The sequence below is a fragment of the Mandrillus leucophaeus genome, unplaced genomic scaffold (genome assembly GCF_000951045.1).
Source record: "Mandrillus leucophaeus isolate KB7577 unplaced genomic scaffold, Mleu.le_1.0 Scaffold811, whole genome shotgun sequence".
NCBI classification, from domain to species: Eukaryota; Metazoa; Chordata; class Mammalia; order Primates; family Cercopithecidae; genus Mandrillus; species Mandrillus leucophaeus.
This window is the reverse complement of record NW_012108820.1, coordinates 496,962-515,988: the sequence shown is the minus strand read 5'-3', so window position 1 is coordinate 515,988 and position 19,027 is coordinate 496,962. Positions and strand designations below refer to the sequence as shown.

Sequence of the window (19,027 nt, the reverse complement as noted above, 5' to 3'; positions counted from 1 at the left end):
CCCGCCGCTGCTCTGACAGTGCTTGGGGTGGCGACGCCGAGGGTGGCGAAAGCCGCTGCCGGCTCCGCGGAAATCTGTACACACCGCGGCGAGGTCTGAGTAACTGGGTCTCTGTGGCGCAATCGGTTAGCGCGTTCGGCTGTTAACCGAAAGGTTGGTGGTTCGAGCCCACCCAGGGACGGCCAGTGTTTGTTTTCCCGAGACGGTATTTACGAGATGGTTCATTTTAAAACTGCAATAATGAGATTTTTAATCGAATAGGAGCATGACGCCACAGCGTGTCTAGGACAAGGACAGACAAATATCCTCTTAATGTGTGGTGCCTAGTGGCTGGGCCCAAGGGAAAGGCTGTGTCTGCACTGCAAGCCATGGTTTGGCGATTTTCTTCCTACCACTTATCCAAGGGAAACAAGCACGTGTGCTTCAGGAGGCCTTCCCAAGGACGCTCACAAACGGCAGTCTTTGAAATAGCAAAACATCAACTCAATTGCTCATTGACCTGTGAATTTATAAATTCCATTGGTGACTCTCAGAAAAATCTGGCACCACCGAAAAGCAAGTGTAGTTATTTAAGACATGCCTTCCAAAAGCATGAGCAGCCTTCCAGATGAAAACGTGTAGAGGAGTCATTTTAAAGCATATGGAAGCTTACCATCTTAAGAAACTGTTTATTCAGTTAAGATCTGTTACAGCTTTTGGACAACGGATTTAAATCTAGGGAAAAATGTTCATGTTTACCTTAGATTGCTGACAGAATTAACCCTGAAATTAAATTCCAGCAGAAATTGTATGGACTCCTGTTACAAGCTCGTGAATGACATATTTTCAACTCTGGTCTAACAGAGGACACATATTTTTCAAGCAAAATATTCACGTAAGACTTTAAGTAAAGATAGAAACACACATAATATGATCACATGATGACTTAATTTATTTCTACCAAGATTCAGGTCCTATGGTCGGTGCTTTGTCTCTGGGATCTACTTACCTCCAACAGAACTTAGAGGCCTGGAAGAAAGAGTAGTTAACAGAGTCACTAGGCTGTCTTTAAGGGAATGCCTTGGCAAATGTTTGCTGATAGTTATCAATCAAATAATTGTTGATAACACAATACCCTCTGTTGTTTAGTTAGTAGCCCTGGAGAAGGAGACACAACGTTGTGCTTACGGTGGAATTCCAGGCAACAGAAAAAGTGGCTCTCAAAAATTTTCTTGCAGGCCGGACGTGGTGGCTTACACCTGTAATCCCAGTACTTTGGGAGGCCGAGGTGGGCGGATCACCAGGTCACGAGTTCAAGACCAGCCTGGCTAACATAGTGAAACCCTGCCTCTATTAAAAATATAAAAATTAAACAGGCAGGCCGGGCGCGGTGACTCACACCTGTAATCCCAGCACTTTGGGAGGCCGAGGCGGGCAGGTCACGAGGTCAGAAGATCGAGACCATACTGGCTAACATGGTGAAACCCCGTCTCTACCAGAAAATACAGGAAGTTGGCCGGTCGTGGTGGTGGGCATCTGTAGTCCCAGCTACTCGGGAGGCCAAGTCAGAGAATGGCGTGAACCCAGGAGGCGGAGCTTGCAGTGAGCTGAGATCGCGCCACTGCACTCCAGCCTGGGCGACAGAGTGAGATGCCATCTAAAAAAAAAAAAAAAAAAAAAAAAAATTTAACCAGGCATGGTAATGCACACCTGTAGTCCCAGCGGGAGGCTGAGGCAGGACAATCACTTGAACCTGGGAGGTGGACGTTGCAGTGAGGTGAGATCGTGCCACTGCACTCCAGCCTGGATGACACAGCAAGGCTCCGTCTCAGAGGGAAAAAAAAACAAAAAAACAAAGTTCCTAGGTAGGAATCTTTCTGATGCCCATCAAATTCCAAACATCCTATCTACACTTCTGCGTAGCTTATAGTGGAAACAACACAATGAGGAGAAATTAGGTCATAAGATAATGTATGTACTGTTCAAACCTAGTTTCACGTTTCAAGATGCAGGGCATAATATTTGCTATCGCTACAATTACAGGGACTTAGAAAACATGCCCTTCCACTTTGAAGCTGAATATATTTACCCTAGGCGACAAGCTCCTTGGGGGCAGAGATCATCTTCTGTTATAAATGCTCATTTTTAGGCTCCAAGGGATTTCGTTCAGGATACATTTCAAATTCTTGAGCTTAGCAAAAGGACTTGTATGGTCCACACCCTAGTCTCCTACCATGTTCCTTCATGAAAGCTTCACACAGTTACATGCAGTTACCAAGGGTTCCCTGAATGACCCATGCAGGCTTACACGCCCCACTTAGATGCCTCTCCTTGCTCTGCCCTTCTCCACCTCTGCCCCACTTACCTGGGAGACATCCACTGAGACATCACCTTCTCAGGGAACCTCCCCGATGCTGCTTCGATCTGACGTAGACACCCCTTCTCCCAGCAGTCACCACAACCCCCAGAAATAGTGAGCTGCTTGTCACCTCCACTGAGATACAAACTCCTTGAGGGTAGGGACCCGTTCTTCATTCGCAGTGCTTGCCTCTCTAGCACAGACCTGTCCCCTAGCACATGCTCAGTGCAGAGGCACTCTCTGCCTTCTCAGGGTATGGTTCACAGATGGACAACCAGATAAAAATGCATCTGATGGAGTGTCAGCAAGTCAGCCACAGAATAATGTTCACAGGCCGCGAAGTAAGCGGCCAACATAGGCTGGGGCTATGAGTCTTCACGGAAGATTTGAAACAACCCTGAGAGATGTGGACAGGCAGGCGAGAGCCATTTAAGGCCAAGGAAAATTCGAGACAAAATGAGAGTAGGGGGTAAGAAATGAATATAACCAGTACATAGGACAAGTGTACTTCAAGACAGTGCAGGGGAAATGTTCTTACCTCCTGGAAGGTGCTTGAATACCTAGGATGTGGCTTCCTTTACCCCATCAAGGAAGCAAGTAACTTATTAGAGGTTTCTGTTTCAGGGTAGAATTAAATATATTATTTTAGGTGATTGGTGTGGCAACAGTGTAGGGGAAATAGTAGATCAGAGACTAGTTAGGAGGAAATTATATTTCCAAGGAGGTGCAACGAGGCTCTGGGCTCAAATGGGCCTGGAGAAGGCAGTGTGGGTGAAATTCAAGGCAAAATTGGGCAAGTCTTGGGGGCGGCAGCAGGAGGGAGGTGTCTACGGTGATGCTTACATTTAGAGCCTGGCTGACGCTACTAATAGGAATTCAAAATCTGAAAGGGTCTTAAAGAAACCTAGGAATAAATATTACAAATTGTCCAAACTCTTAGCTTACCTTCCATGCTGCTGATTCCCTACCATGGAGTTGCTCTGGAACCTAGAACCTGATTTCAGAAAGAATCTTTGGCTTTGAGGTGTTTTTTGTTTTGTTTTGTTTTTAATCCATAAAAAAGCATCTTTCATTGGTTTTTGTTTTTCAGTGAGATTTCATTTTAGGTTTCAGTGAAACTTCATTTATTGAAGTCAAATTGCCCAAGAGACTACCTTCTGGGTACATGGAGCACTGTGAAAATCCAAATGACAACCTAAAGACCCTCTCCCTAAAATATCCATATTCAGAGATGAGATTTTGTTCACAGCGTCCGAGAGAGTCACAGGCCCTCTAAAGCAGAGTTCTTGGCCCCCAGATTTTGAAGACCTGGCTTTTACTTTATTTATTGGATTTACATTCTAGCTACTGACAAAGGCCACAAAGCATGTCAAATCTGAAGTGTTTAGGTACGGAAAAATGACTAAACCGGAGACTTTAAGGTAACACAAAAATTAAAACCAGAATAGTTTAATACTATTGACAAGTCACAAAGAGAAACAAGTTTGATTTTTTTTTTTTTTTGGCTTAGTAATTAAGTAGGTCTATAAAATTAATAATAAAGGGGACCAAAAAAAAAGCTACTTTGAGGTTTTAACACTTAATGCTTTATTGTTACAATCTGGAATGACCAGCTGGGAAGGGCTTTAATATATTGATCCTTTCAGAGTCACTTGCACAGAGATTTACTCCATCAGCAGATACCAATTTGCATTTTTTTTCCTTGTGAGTTACTTTAATGACACCCAGCAAATTGCCATATTTTAGTTACCTCTCACAGAAATGGAGCCATTTTTCACCATGCTTTTTTAGTAAAAGGAAAACAACAAAAATTACTGTCTGTCAAAGATGACAAACTAGTTATTCCCAAACAGGTATATCAAATGAACACTTCAAAATAAAGAGATTCTGAATTACCTTAGCAATAAACTGAGCATATTATCATATGTGTGAATATGAGCATAATGATGGTTTATACTTAATTGAATGATATATTCACTTATACTTGACTATAGGTCTAATCATTGGAATTCACTGTAAAAAATATCACATAGGGCCAGACACGGTGGCTCACACCTGTAATACCAGCACTTGGGGAGACCAAGGCGGGCGGATTGCCTAAGCTCAGAAATTCAAGACCAGTAGAGCCCTGTCTCTACTAAAATACAAAAAATTAGCCCGGCATGGCGGCGTGCACCTGTAGTCCAAGCTACTCGTGCTGAGGCTGAGGCAGAAGAATTGCTTGAGCCCAAGAGGCAGAGGCTGCAGTGAGCCAAGATTGCACCACTGCACTCCAGCTTGGGTGACAAAGGGAGACTCTGGCTCAAAATAAATAAATAATCACATAGGTGAAAATCTGCCATGGATAAGAGCCAATATAGAACTGAAGTTTAAAATATAGAATTTCTCTATTAATTACCAAGCACAGGGATTCTTTACACCACAAGCGCCACAACCAATGGGACATCAGTTTACAACTGCAAACATTTCGCTATCCTGTTGAATAGGGCTGGTTTATATTGCCTTAGGGCCGAGGGGAGCATTCACTCTCAGGTGAGTTGTGGAGACCTTGAACCTCCTCAGCATATTTAGATACTATCAGCCTCCCAGCCCAGTAAAAGGGCTTGTAAGAAAGAGAAAGCTGGCAAGAAGGATACTTTACCAAGCTTTTACATGCTTGCGCTACCTAAACAGGAAATGCGTGTTCGCTTTCAGATTTGCAGTATTCCATAGGGTTCCTTTTCTCCCTAGGAGCTCTGGCTTCTGTGTTAATCTACTGATTATTTTGAACTTCTCCAATACCAGATTTATCGTCACTGCAGTGCTTTGCTATCCTGCAAATGTTAGTAAGTGCCTTTTCATGGATGTGCGGTACTTAGAAGCATCCTAAGGGGCTTTCAGCCGCCCTTGCTTCTTCCGTGGTTCCCTGAGGGAACACTGGCTGGGGAAATAGGGATGTGAACCTCTTGGTGTCTTTGAAAAGCTGTCAAAACAGCAAAATTCCAACAAATCGAGTGTAATAATTTAATTGGCTTTTACTAGTGATACATGAGTTGGGCAGCATCCCATCTATAAATAGAAGGGTACTTCAGTGAGCTGAGCAGAGGAGATAGGTTTCATAGGCAGAAATAGACCAAAGAAAGCAGAAACCAAGAATAAAAGTAGATTGGTCATTTCAGAGTTTCTTTCCTTGTAGGATTAAAGCAGAAGAGCCTCATCATGCTGGCTCAGGTTGACCGGGCCTCTTCTAATTGGTTGCTGTGAATCTTATGCTTTTTTTTGAAAAATCGACCTGTTTCAAAGTTCAATTTGAGTACATAGCACCTAGGACAAGTGAAGCCATTCAGGTTTGGTCTGTTCTTTGGGCCTCGGGCAGGAGCAAAATAATGGTCTCTTTAAATTTTACTCAATACAGCTAAAACAGACAGACAAACAGTGCCAGATACGTTCACTGTGCAGGCCTGTTCAGAGTCCACGAACCGTGGGTGACTCTTTACACGTGGCAGGGGTGCCCAAACAGGCATTGCCTCTGAAAACAGCTCAGAATTTAGGCATTAGTTTAATGTAACTTTGGGCTACTTTCTTTAATCCACTAGATTGGTTCCGCCTCTTCTACCATGAACTCCCAAAGCATCCTCTTCCTCCAATGCCATAACGCATGTCTTTTGGCCCTATGGCCTCTGACTATAGTCTTTTGGATTACAGCCTCTGACTCTAAGCTTGAAGAGGCTGTTCCATTTTGTGTTGATTTCTTCTATAGTATCCAGCAAAACTCTCTGATCAATTGTATCTTTTACTTTTCTTACTCTTTTCCTGACTTACACAGTGCATGACCGTGATATGTTAGGTGGATGAAAGTTTGGCTAAAACTTAATAGACCTTCCTCCTGGCCTTTTTTCTTCTGAAAAAATGTTATTGAATCATTGCATTTACATTTTTAATTTGGCATTCAATAATAGATCACTGAAAAATTTTCCCTGATAATTTCAACGTACTATGGGAATTAAATGTAATAACAAATAACATTTGTTGGCTGGGTGTGGTGGGTCACACTTGTAATCCCAGCACTTTGAGAGGCCAAGGCGGGCAGATTGCTTGAGCCCAGGAGTTCGAGACCAGCCTTGGCAACATAATGAATTTCAGTATTTACCAAAAACACAAAAATTAGCCAGTTTCATAACCTGGTCTCAAAATAAATACATCAGTAGAATAAATGTTTTTAAATTTTAAAAAGTTATTAAATGTAGTATGAAAGATATGTGAATGGTGTATTCTAAATGGTTAAAGAATAGCGCAGGTTGTTCAATAAGTATTTGAACAATAAGTTTACTATTTGGGGAAAAAATAGTACAAAATAGAAACTTCAATGTTACACATCAAAATACATTACAAATAATTAAAGATTCATACACCAAAAGAGAAAGCAAAGGAAAAAAAAGAAACGTAGTTTCATTAGAAGATACATATTTTTTTTTGGTGGAAACAATCTTGCTAAAAAACATGATGCCAGAAGGAAAAGAATGTGAAATAAGATTAAACTTCTACATGTTGAAACATTAAAAATGATGATCAAGCATAAACCAAAATTGCCAAATGACAGAGAAGATTTAATATCGTTACACCTAGAGCTGGTATAAATGAGATCCCATTTCAAGGACCCCAAGTCTGAAGGTAGGCCCACAGAGCTTCTCACACTTCTTGCTCAGACACACCCTACCCCCAGTCTCTTTCTTCAAAAGATTCCTTGCCTTGCCTTTTAAACTGCCCAGGAGGCCAATCCCAAGAGAGATACAACAATTAGAACTCACCTCCCCCGCTTGGGTGTGGTGGCTCACGCCCATAGTCCCAGCATTTTGAGAGGCAGGTGAATCCCACAAACCCTCTCCTCAGGAGACCCGTCATAAGCTGCACTCTTTTCTTTGTTGTTGTTGTTGTTGTTTTCGAGACAGGGTCTCACTCTGTCGCCCAGGCTGGAGTGCAGTGGCACGATCTCAGCTCACTGCAACCTCTGCCTTCCAGGTTCAAGTGATTCTCTTGCCTCAGCCTCCTGAGTAGCTGGGACTACAGCCGCGCACCACTACCCCCGGTTGATTTTTGTATTTTTCGTAGCGATAGGGTTTCGCCGTGTTGGTCAAACTGGTCTCCAACTCCTGGCTTCAAGCGATCCGCCTGCCTTGGCCTCCCAAAGTGCTGAGACTACAGGCATGAGCCACTGCACCCGGCCTAAGCTGTACTCTTGTTGATCTCTGTCACCCTGTGAAGACTGAACCTCCCAGAAATTGAAGCCTAGACCTAACCTTGCCCCCTGACCCTCCCACGGTGCCTTTTGGAATGTGTGGTCTGTCCTTAATCCGATTGTCCCAGATTTTTTCTGCCAACCATTCCTTCCCTGCCCTCGTGCTAAGTGGAACCTGAATATTCGCTGAGTGTCCCTCTACAGCCCTGGCCAGTGGTGGCTGTCTTATCTCCCACATTCCACATACTACTGGGCCTGGAGATGAGAGAGGTTCTTCCCTGTTGCCATTTCAGCCACTCCCTCCCCTGCCCACTCAACCCTCCAGTGGCTCTGAAGTACTTTGGACTGAACCCTTGCCCTGCTCCTTTGGCTGTCATCTGCTGTTTTCATGGCATTCTGCCTGTCCTTGAGGATTTTTGCTCTGGTTCACTGTATATTTCTTTCTGCTAGGGTCACTGCTGCCATTTAGATGACTTTGACTTGCACAGAGACAACCCATGTGCCATCCCGACCTCTTGGTGCCTCTTTCTCCTCATTTTCCACAAATTCTTGCCAACTCTGGCCCTGCAGTTTCCTTGTCGTACTTCCGACTTGTCATCACCTGGAAGCTTAATTTCAAGCACAATACTTTCTAGCCAGCTTACTTCCTCCACAAGTGCCTCTCTGCCATTGTTTGAACCTTGCTCCAATCCACTGAGCTCTGCCACCACTCAGCAGACAGCCACTTCCGGTGTTCCTTACTTATCCATCCCTACAATCATTACCCTTGCAGGAAGCTTTCATTCCTTTTCTCCTCTATCTCCTTGTCCTATTTGCCTGACAATTCCTCTACGCTGGCTGAAACTAACTTCACACTTACTCTCTCTGTCCTGCACCTGAGCAGTTAAACACGACTGGAGGAAAACAAACCACCATCTTAGCTGGTGTCCATTAAATTGATGACCATAAACTTCCCATGGGCTCTCTGCACAGCTTAGCAAGCCCACTGCATGTCCCTATTCAATTAGCTCTCCATTCTGAGACCAATGTTTCACACCTGTCTTCCTCCATGTTCAACTCCTCCTCCCCTCATACCCTCAGCTGATGATCCATTTATTTCCCTAATAATCAGAAGAGACCTTTCTCATTCTTTTATCAGCAAATCTCCTACCATCTGAGCCTAAGTACTTTGTCTTTCCTATTAATAAAATAATTTTTCTAGCTCTTAGGGTCACACCACCTCCTCTTAGACACTGGATCCCATCCCTGGAGAAGTTTCCTCCCGCAAGTGCCCCTTCTCTCACTACAACATCCATGCATCAGCCTCTCCCATCTTCAGAACAGTAACAAAATCCTTGACCTCACATTGCCCCACGAGGCACCAGAAAATGTTTCAACAGTGAGTCCATAGCTCCACTTTCTCACCATCCCTTCTCTTGAGCCCACTCACACTCGTTCATGTGAAACCATTCATGTGGAGTTAGCGGGGACTTCTCTATTGCCAGAGCCAGTGGCCAATTCTCAGTCCTCCTATTACTCTTCTTCAGCAGCATCTGACAGATAATCATCCCTTCCATTAAAAAAAAAGAAAAAAGAAAAGCATTCTTCCTTGTATTTTCAGGGCACCACACTCCTATTGAATGAAGCTAGGCAGGCAACCCATGTGACTAAAGGAGAAACATTCCACAAGAGCAGAAGTCAGGAGGAGCGAGTGTGCTTGGCCTTTGCCTTGGGCTGCTTGGTGCTATCACAAAATATCTCAGACTGGATAATTTATAAATATTAGAAATTTAGGCTGGGCATGGTGACTCACGCCTATAATCCGAGCACTTTGGGAGGCCAAGGTGGGCAGATCACTTGAGGTCAGGAGTTTGAGACCAGCCTGGCCAACATGGCAAAACCCCGTCTCTACCAAAAACACAGAAATTAGTCGGGCGTGGTGTCGTACGCCTGTAGTCCCAACCACTTGGAGGCTTAGGCACCAGAATTGCTTGAATCACGAAGTGGAGGTTGCAGTGAGCCGAGATCATGCCATTGCACTCCAGCCTGGATGACAGAGCAAGACTCTGTCTCAAAAAAAAACACAAAAACAAAAACAAAAGAACATATATATATATATATATGTTGCTCACAGTTCTGTAAACCAGGAAGTCCAAGATCAAGGCCCCATTTTTGTTCTCCAGAGCTGTTTTAAGTCCCTAATGACCCCATCCTATACCATGATCCACACACTCCTAATTCCCAAATGGCTATGTCCAGTGTGTCCCTCTCCGCTGATCTCTAGTGTTGCAGATCTATCTTCCTATTAAATCATCTCCACTTGGAAGTCAAATAGGAATCTCACACTTAACACACTCCAAATGGGATTATCTTATCCCCTTTAAATTCTCCTTCCCAAATCTGACCCATCTCAGGAAATAGCACATTTGCTCAGTCAATAAAACCTGGAATTCATTTTGACTCCTCTTCTACCTCACAGCCAATGCACACATCGTGTTGGCTCTACTTTTGAAATGCAGCAATGATCCAACTACTCTTGAACACCTCCAGTTACCACCCTAAACTCCAAGGACATTGTAATAGACTAGGACTCCTATTCAGACCATCTGCAGACAGTCTCCCCATTTCAGTGATCCTTTTAAAACCCAGACCAAACCATGTTACCCTCTTGCCTGAAACTTTCCTGAGGTTATTATTCTCAGCTTAGACAAAGTCCTCACTATGGCCTACAAAGCCACATAAGGTCTGGTGTTTGCCAGCCTCTTTACTCATGTCCTAACTCTCCTTCCCTGATCACTCTGCTCAACCACACTGGCCTCTTCCTTGTCCTCAGTCACGCTGCTGTGGTCTCAATGTTTGTGTTCCCCCAAAATTAGTGAAGTCTAAATCCCCAATCCAACAGTACTAAGAGATGGGGCCACTGGAGAGATGGTTACATTAAGAGCTCTGTGCCCCTCTTACGCCATGTGAGGACACAGTGAGAGGAACCAGCCAGGAAATAGAGCAGCTATCACCAGAATGTGCTGATACCTTGATCTTTGACTTCCCAGCTTCCAGAACTGTAAGCAATACACTTCTATTATTTATACATTTTTACCCAGTCTAAGGTATTTTGTTATAGCAGCCCGACCAGACCAGACACATGCCTAACACTCACTCTTCATGACTTTTGCTCTCCGGGAACGCTCTTCCTGCAATCACATGGTGAACTCCGTAACTTGATTGAAGCCTCTTCTCAAACGTCACCCACCTCCAAGAAATCTTCCAAGTCTACCTAGTCTAAAATACTTCTCCCTCTCATCCACTCCTCTTCTCCGTAGTATTTAGTGCCATCTGACATGATAAGAATCAGTCCTCATTACTCACAGATTCCGTATTTGTGAATTCTACTTGCTAAAATTAATTTGTAACCCTAAAAATCAATGCTTTCAGTGCTTCTTGTGGTCATTTGTGGACATGCATGCACAGAACAGAGAAAAATGTGAGTCACATGACGTGCACATTTCCAGCTGAGGTCAAACAACTCAATACTCCACCTTCCTCTTTCAGTTCACACTGTAAACAAGTGTATTTTTGGGGGCGGAGGGGGGCTATTTAGTGTCTTTTTGTTATTTTTGCTTTTTTGGGGTGCTTTTTGATTTCACTGTTTTTAAAACGTCCTCAAGTGCAGTGCTGAAGTGCCGTTTAGTGTTCCTAAGCACAGGAGGCTATGGTGTGCCTTATGGAGAACATCATGTGTTAGATAAGCTTTGTTCAGGCTGAGTTACAGTGCTGTTGGCCATGTTAATGTAAAGAATCAACCATATAGATCAAATAACGTCTTTAAACAGAAACAAAAAAGCTTATATAGTGATTGTTTCACAAAAATGTCATGACCACAGGGTAGCAGGAACCTGTTTCTCCTAGGAACAGTATTTCAGTTTACGCTAATTCAGTGTTCAAGGCGACTTTATTGACCGTAACTACTAAAAACGACACAAGTCAACTGTATGTATCTCCTATTACCATCTAACATTATATATTGATCTCCATCTTTGGAAGGCAAACTCAAAAGGAGCAGGGATTTCCTTCTAGTGTACTGCCTTATCTCAGGTTTATAACAGTGCTTGGTCCTTAGCAGTAATCTAGAAATATTTGTTGAAAAGATAATTAGTACAAGCAAAGGATGGGCAATTCTTAAATCCTCCCCTACCACCCCCCCCAACACACACACACACAAAAAAACTCTAGTGGACAATAGTTATAGAAAATGTTCAGGCTCACTGGTAATCATGGAGCAGCCAGGGTTGGTTCCCTGCTCCTCTCAATACTACTACCTAGTGTTGGCGAGGGCCCAGGGAAGTCAGTCATGCAATCATCAAAAAACCTTAAATGTGCATTTCCCTTGACCAAGCAACTCCACTCCTGGAAAACAAAACTTGGATCCATGCAAAAATTTATCAACAAGGATACCTGCTGCAATTAACAATGGCAAGACAGTATAAATGACCTCAGAGTTTTAAAACATTAGTGAAACAATGGTTATCCATAAAAACAGATACAATAGGATCTCATTTTTATTTAAAGTCTATATGCATAAAATAGGAAAATGTTTGTAGTCGCTATCACTAAGTATTCAAAAATCTTTTTTTTTTTTTTGTATTTTCCTAGTTTTTCCTTGACAATATGCACTACTTTTGTCAGGAAAAAATAAATAAATAAATAAATAAAACACGGAAGCTTAGGCGTAAATTTGACAAATTATGAAGTACTGAGTCCCTAGCAAATAATTTTTCTGCATGGACACTGGCTGCCAGGCTTAAACCTCAGCAAGTACTGCTGTTAACTCCAATCTCTAGGGCGGTGGTGCTGTTTGGGCATCCTACTTTAAATGAAGCCTGAGGAGTGGAACATATGTTGGTAAGCTCAGCACTCAAATGCTATGGTAGCCACTCTACTCAATCTCAGCTCCACAACTAAGTACGGTCTCCTTATCTGTAAGATGTGATAAAAGTATGTCACTCACAGGAATGTTGAGGTCTAAACGAAATAACATCTATCTAACTACCAACATATAACAAGCCTTATAAGCACTGGTTATTATTCTCTCCCAAAATACAACTGTGAGATGGTGTCCCACGTTGGTTACAGAAGTAAATGTCTTGGGAAAAAAGATGGTATTTGTGATAACATGTAAACTTTTTGTACATCATCCCAAAAATAGGTAACTTTTTTCTGTTATCGATTTGTTTATAGATTTATTGATCACTTAACATTACTAAAGTTCAAGTAATAAGGTTTCCTGCCTTCCTCTGTATGAAGAGATAAAGGAGATAAGTGATATAGGGAAAGTTTACATTCCACAGCACTCTACTGGTGTAACAAACAGGTGTAGGCTCTTATAGAAGGCCACACAACCATAAGGAAAACTGTCATACATTCGTATACCGTATACAACTTAAATTTGCATCAACTCTTGAACTAATGATGGTGGCAGGTGCTCCAGCCAGCCTGCTATCATTGCAGCTGCAGCAGCCAGGCATGGCTGGGGCCGCCCGTTCCCTGGAGCAGGCAGGATCCCCGCCCTCCTGGGTGCGGCTGCAGACTCAGGCATCCCTGCACTTCTGGGGGCCTGCTTTTGCAGGTTAGGAAGTGCGTGTCCCCGCTGCTTGGCTTCTCCCTGCTGTTGGCAGCGGCTCTTGGATCAAAGCAGTGGGGGAAACCTAGAAGCCACGAACAGGGAGGGCGTGAGGGCTGGGGGCCAGGCTGCCAGTCCCACCTATAGGAGTGGGAACTGGTGCCTTTTCTAGACTCACCTGTGGCCACCCATGGGCCAGTCAGTATGTACTTCCTCCCCACAGAGGCCCATAAAAAGCCCTGGGCTCAGCCACAGCTGAGCAGAGGGTGGGATGACCAGCAACAGGGAGGAGATACCCTCTCTGCTAAGCGCTTCAGAGACCTGCAGAGACAGCAGAACCACCTGCCTATGGAGAGAAACTATCCTTTCCAGGGCCTCCTCTCTCCTGAGAGCAGCAGACCTCTGGAAACCTGCCTGTGAACACAAGCTACCTTCTCCGGGGCTTTTTCTCTGCTGAGAGCTGAGAAGAGTTACTCTCTCCAGGGCCTTTTCTCTGCTAAGAGCTGAACACTTGAGGGATGACTTGCCTGCCTACAGAGGGGAGCTACCCACTGTGGGTCTCCTTGAGCTGTTCTCACACTAGATAAAGCTACTCTTCATCTACTTCACCCTTCGTCTGCATACCTGGATGCAGGACAAGAACTCGGGCACCACGGGGAAAGGTGCCAACCAGCAACAGGTTTCCAGAGGAAGAAAACCACCCCAAAGATCACTCGTAACATTAACATAACCAAAACTTCAAATCTAAAACGTTAACGCATCCAACTGTACAAACTGTCAGAAACTGATGCCACTTTTCACCTTTAACATTTTGAAATTCTCATACTCTCAACAAGAACAAAATAAAACCAAAAAGGAGACCACATTAAATGATTTTAATTTGTAAGACAGATTACATGCTTAATGGGCAGAACCAAAGGTCAAACCTTGCATTTTGTTCATCGTCATTACACAAGTAATTACACAAGTCCAGTGTATAAACACTACCTGAACACATAGTAAGTTCTTCTAAGAATAAATATATGAAAAAAAGTTAACAAGCATTAATTCAATAATTCTCAAACAGATATTCATCAAAATGAGGTAGGTCTAATGTGTCATTTGCTAAAGCACTTAATGCTGAGGAGGAAAAAAACTCATCGAAAATATCAGTCTTCATGGGACTCTCCAAGTTTAATGTTCTAACGCAGGCATTATTTGTCAGAGAGTCTGGCTGACCTTCACATGGATTTTTCTTGGTGGGGCTACAATAATTATGTTCCTGTCTCAGATGTGTGTTCTGGGAAACATCATTTAATTCACTTGGTACTGGTGGTGGGATATGACCATCTCCCATTCCCAAATACCTAAAGTCGCCTTCCCCATTTTCTGACAGCTCTGTTGAAACAGTTGTAGGAGACAATAATTCCGCTAAAATTTCTTCATGAGTTTGACTACCATACAGGGAAACACCAGCAACAGTGGTGCATGCAGACTCACTGGCAGTATCAACTGGATATGGTAGCTCATTTAACAAGTCCTCTATTGATTCACAATCATTTGGAGACCCACCCTGGGGCACCTGTTCTAGATTTTCACTTGGAACTGTTCTGCTTTGCGGGGAAGACATAAGAGCAGCTAATTTCTTCTTTTCTGCCTTTAGCTTTTTACGAAGTTTTAGACGGAGTTTATGAATCTGACCTTCCACCAAGTCTTCATGGTTTGCTGGAGAAAGACCATTTCCATGAGAACTGTGGTTGAGTTGAGCTCCACACGAGGTGCTTCCAGACTTTTCCAAAACTTCTGAAGCAGCATGAGCATGTGGGTGGGCAGCTGTGCCATTAGACGATGGAGGGCCTGGTGGTGGCTTACTGATGGGAGGAGGCTTACCTGCACTCCCACGCGCTTTCTTGGATACGTGGCGGGCCTTCTGGTTTATACCTTTAGTTTTAAAGCCACCAAAATTATTTACCCCTTTAACTGAAGGTTGTAAATCAGTTATAGTGTTTCTATTATGAGCTGAAACACAGAGTGGCATAAAAGAAGCACCCCTGCTTATTAAGCCTTTAACCCAACTTCCCACAAATGGCTTCTTCTGATTTTCTTTCAGAGACTGATTCTGTAATGACTTAGATGTGGTTTGAGAATCCGCTGTAGTTTCTTTTTTCTTCAAATTAGATACCTGAGATGTGACGTGTTCTGGTTTTAATTGTTCGGTTTTTGGTGTAAGGAATTGTTGTAACTGAGCGTCCTTCTCAATTTCTACTGACTTCACTCCCTGTAAAAGACCAGTAGCATCAGTATTATTCACAGATTTAGTATTTACAGTGTCTTTTGTATTCAGCTGTACTGACTGCATGTTTGTATTTACAACTCGGGATGGAAAACTTATGTCCACAAATTGGTCTGGGATAAGCTTTTCATGACATGGAGCTGATACTGAAGAAGCCATTAGTGATTCTTGTGATGGCAAAGTATTTGTTTCGAGAATTCCTGTATTTTCTGCTACAGGTTTACTTTCTAACAGGAAAGCTTCAGAATTTAACTGTGAAACTGAGGTTGTTTTCTGGATAGTTTCTTCAAGTGTCAAAGGTAAAATATTATTGTCAACCAAATCTTTTGGACCTGAAAGTAAATGATCTCCATGAGTTACAGCTGTGTCCTGTGAAAAAGTATGAGGGGCAACTGATGTATCTTTAGGGTGAGTTACTGAGGCTGTTTCAGCTGAGGCAGCATCACCCACAGAACACGATGTTGAAGATACTGGTTTCTCATTACCGAGAGCGTGTTGGTCATTAGTCTTTTTAAGTGGAAGGCAGGCAGCTTCTTTATCTGTCACTTGGGATGTTTTTCTTTCCCAGATAACAATATGTATCTCTGAAGCAGGAACTTCAAATTTCTTGTGCCTTTCAGAACATGGGCCTTTTAAGTCATCACATTCCAGCCAACTTCCTGGAGGATGGGAAAAAAGTGAAAGTTAGATATCCAAAAACCACCATCCTAGGTTAACTTTCTTCTGGCCTTTTCAGCTGCTGTATCACTGAATACCCACCAAAGGAGAAGACTCTAAAACATGGTCTTGACCTTGTCACCGTCGTCTGCCATGTTAAAGTCCTTAGACGGAGTATATTTAACTTTTGGAACTTAGAATTTGGTTATCACCTAATTTATCCAATAACATCAGAAAACAGAATGTTTCATATATATAAATTTTCATGATAAATGAAGCTTGTTACCTGAAGGATCAATATTCGTTTTAATTCTTATTTTGGAGCTTCCATTTTCACATTTGTCAAGAGAGAATGAGATGATGGATGACAAGGGAAGAGTTTAAAAACTAGGAGTAGGATGCACTGCCAAATACTGAAATATTAATACAAAACTTGGGAAAAGTCCATTACTTGTAGCAGTGTGGTCGCTGGCAGTTATTTTGCCTGCACAATTTCAGTGGTGCAGTAGGGACAGGGGTCCTTACGTAGTCAACTAAAGCATGAATGAGGAGTAAGAAGGGAACCTGTTTAAACCATTCCTTTAAAAACAAAAACAAAAACAAACAAACAAAAAAACAGAAAATAGCAAATGTTGCCAAGGATGTGAAGAAATTGGAATCCTTGTGTAATGCTGGTGGGGATGTAAAATGGCACAACTGCTGTGGAAACAGTCTGGCAAAAGTTAAACACAGAATTACCATTAAGACCCTGCAATTCCTCTTGTAGGTAGATACCAAAAAGAACGAAAAGCAGGGACTTTCAGTTCCTTGTCCAGCAATGTTCAGAGCATTATTCACAATAGTCAAATGTCCATAACAGATAAATGGATAATACATAAAATACTATTCAGCCTTAGAAAGGAATGACATTCTGCTCCATGCCACAATACAAATGAATCTTGAAAATATGCTGAGTAAAATAAGCCAGGCACAAAAGGACAAATAATGTATGATTCCACTTCTATGAGGTACCTAGAATAGACACATTCACAGAGACAGAAAGTAGAATAGTGGTTACCAGGGTTTTGGGGTGGGAGGATGCAGAGTTATTGTTTAATGAGTAGTTTCTGTTTGGGTTGATGAAAAAGTCCTGATGGTGATAGTGGTTGCACAGCATTGTGGCTGCACACAATGTATTCAACACCAATGAATTGTACACTTACAAATATTAAAATGGTAAATTTTATGTTACATATATTTTACCACTACAACAAAAAAATACAAAAAGTACGGCTGAGATGTAAAGGAAGCTGACTAGGTGCTAACAGGTGGTGTGGGGTTAAGGGAGGGTACATTTCTTTACAGTTTACTTACTACCACATGATAATTTGGGGAAAGCTAACCACAGGCTTGGATGAGTAACAACTTCTAATAAATAATCAACAAATATCTGTACTTTCATTAGAAACTTATCAAAACAATCCACACTTCCACTGTATGTATCAGTATCTACATATCTATGAAACAGAAATAGATACAAGAAGTGTGATGTCATGGCAATCGTGGCACAGCAAATACGCAGCTTACTCCATTTCTACGAAAGCAAATGTGATAAATTAATAAATTATGATGTCAAACACCGTCGTACTTACTACAAAACATTTCCTATTCCTTGGATTACAATAGTGCGCACCCAAAGTACTGTATTTTTTCTAAGGAGTATATTCTTTTAGAAAACATTATTTTAGCAGTAGAGAAGTAATGACCAACACAGTGGTCATCATTTTATGTTGCAAAACATGTTTAGAAACACTTAATCTTAAATATTGAAAGTACACTCAGTTTCTCTTTTCCTTACACGTGCATCTATCCTTTTTTGAAAAAAGATTTCTCAGAGCACACATAGAAAACTCGTTTGACATATCTCCCATAGTCATTTTTTAATGCTGAGAAAGAACTTAAGATTGTGAGGGAAAAAGGATACTTGCCACCAGGCTTCAAGGCTTCCTACAAAGAACTAATCTTAAGGAATGCGAAGATTAAGAAAGGAGAAAGAGACCTTTCCTTAGTTGTCAATTCAGGCCAATTTAGTTACCAACAGGCTGGTTAATGTTAAGGCATCACTAGTGACTATCTGAGAACAACAAAGGTCTAGGACTCAACACAGACTTAAAACACATTCGCCAAAGAGAAAAGTTTACAGACCAAATTAAAATATTTATTAAAATATAAGATATAGCTGGGTGCGCTGCCTCATGCCTGTAATCCCAGCACGTTGGGAGGCCGAGGCGGGTGGGTCACCTGAGGTCAGGAATCCGAGACCAACCTGACCAACATGGAGAAGCCCCATCTCTACTAAAAACACAAAATTAACCGGGCATGGTGGTGCATGCCTGTATTCCAGCTACTCAGGGGGCTGAGGCAGGAGAATCACTTGAACCCAGGATACAGAGGTGACGGTGAGTCAAGATTGCGCCAATGCACTCCAGCCTGGGCAACAAGAGCAAAACTCCATCTCAAAAAAAAACATGATATTAAAAAAAAAGTAAACCGAGAGCATTAGTCGCGTAACAGACAAATGAATTCTCTGATAAGTTTCAAAAGGGAAAACAAAATATACTAAGAGATCTGCTAATCCCTCACATACACACAAAACAAAACTGTTCATTAAGCACGTGGTTTATGTGGCTACACTCTTATCTACTACCTGCACCTACTCATTAAATAGAAAACTTTATGTATCTTTTGTTTGCCTGTGTCAGTGGTTCTCTACCACATGACCCACACTGGAATTACCTGGGGAGCCTTGAAAACAATGTTTAAAACAGTATTGCCATAGCATGTGCCTGTAGTCCTAGCTACTCAGGAGGCTGAGGTAGGAGGATCACTTGAGCCCAGGAGTTTGAGAACAGCCTAGGCAATACAGTGAGACCTTGTCTCAAAAATAAAAAATAATAATAATAAAATAAA

General features: G+C 42.3%; 1 protein-coding gene and 1 non-coding gene across 3 annotated transcripts in view; one reads left to right on the top strand and one right to left on the bottom strand.

The window, feature by feature from the left end:
- Positions 1 to 107: 107 nt before the first annotated feature.
- TRNAN-GUU lies at positions 108 to 181 on the top strand. Its single transcript has one exon. It is a non-coding gene; the product is annotated as a tRNA-Asn (tRNA).
- Positions 182 to 14,010: 13,829 nt separating this feature from the next.
- The window catches only part of USPL1 (ubiquitin specific peptidase like 1), a 39,537-nt gene continuing 34,520 nt past the window's right edge, over positions 14,011 to 19,027 (bottom strand). For both annotated transcript variants that reach the window (XM_011967825.1, XM_011967824.1), the window contains one exon: positions 14,011 to 16,080. In XM_011967825.1, coding sequence (XP_011823215.1) covers positions 14,198 to 16,080 — 1,883 coding nt within the window. In that variant the 3' untranslated portion in view covers positions 14,011 to 14,197. The remainder of the gene's footprint in view (positions 16,081 to 19,027) is intronic.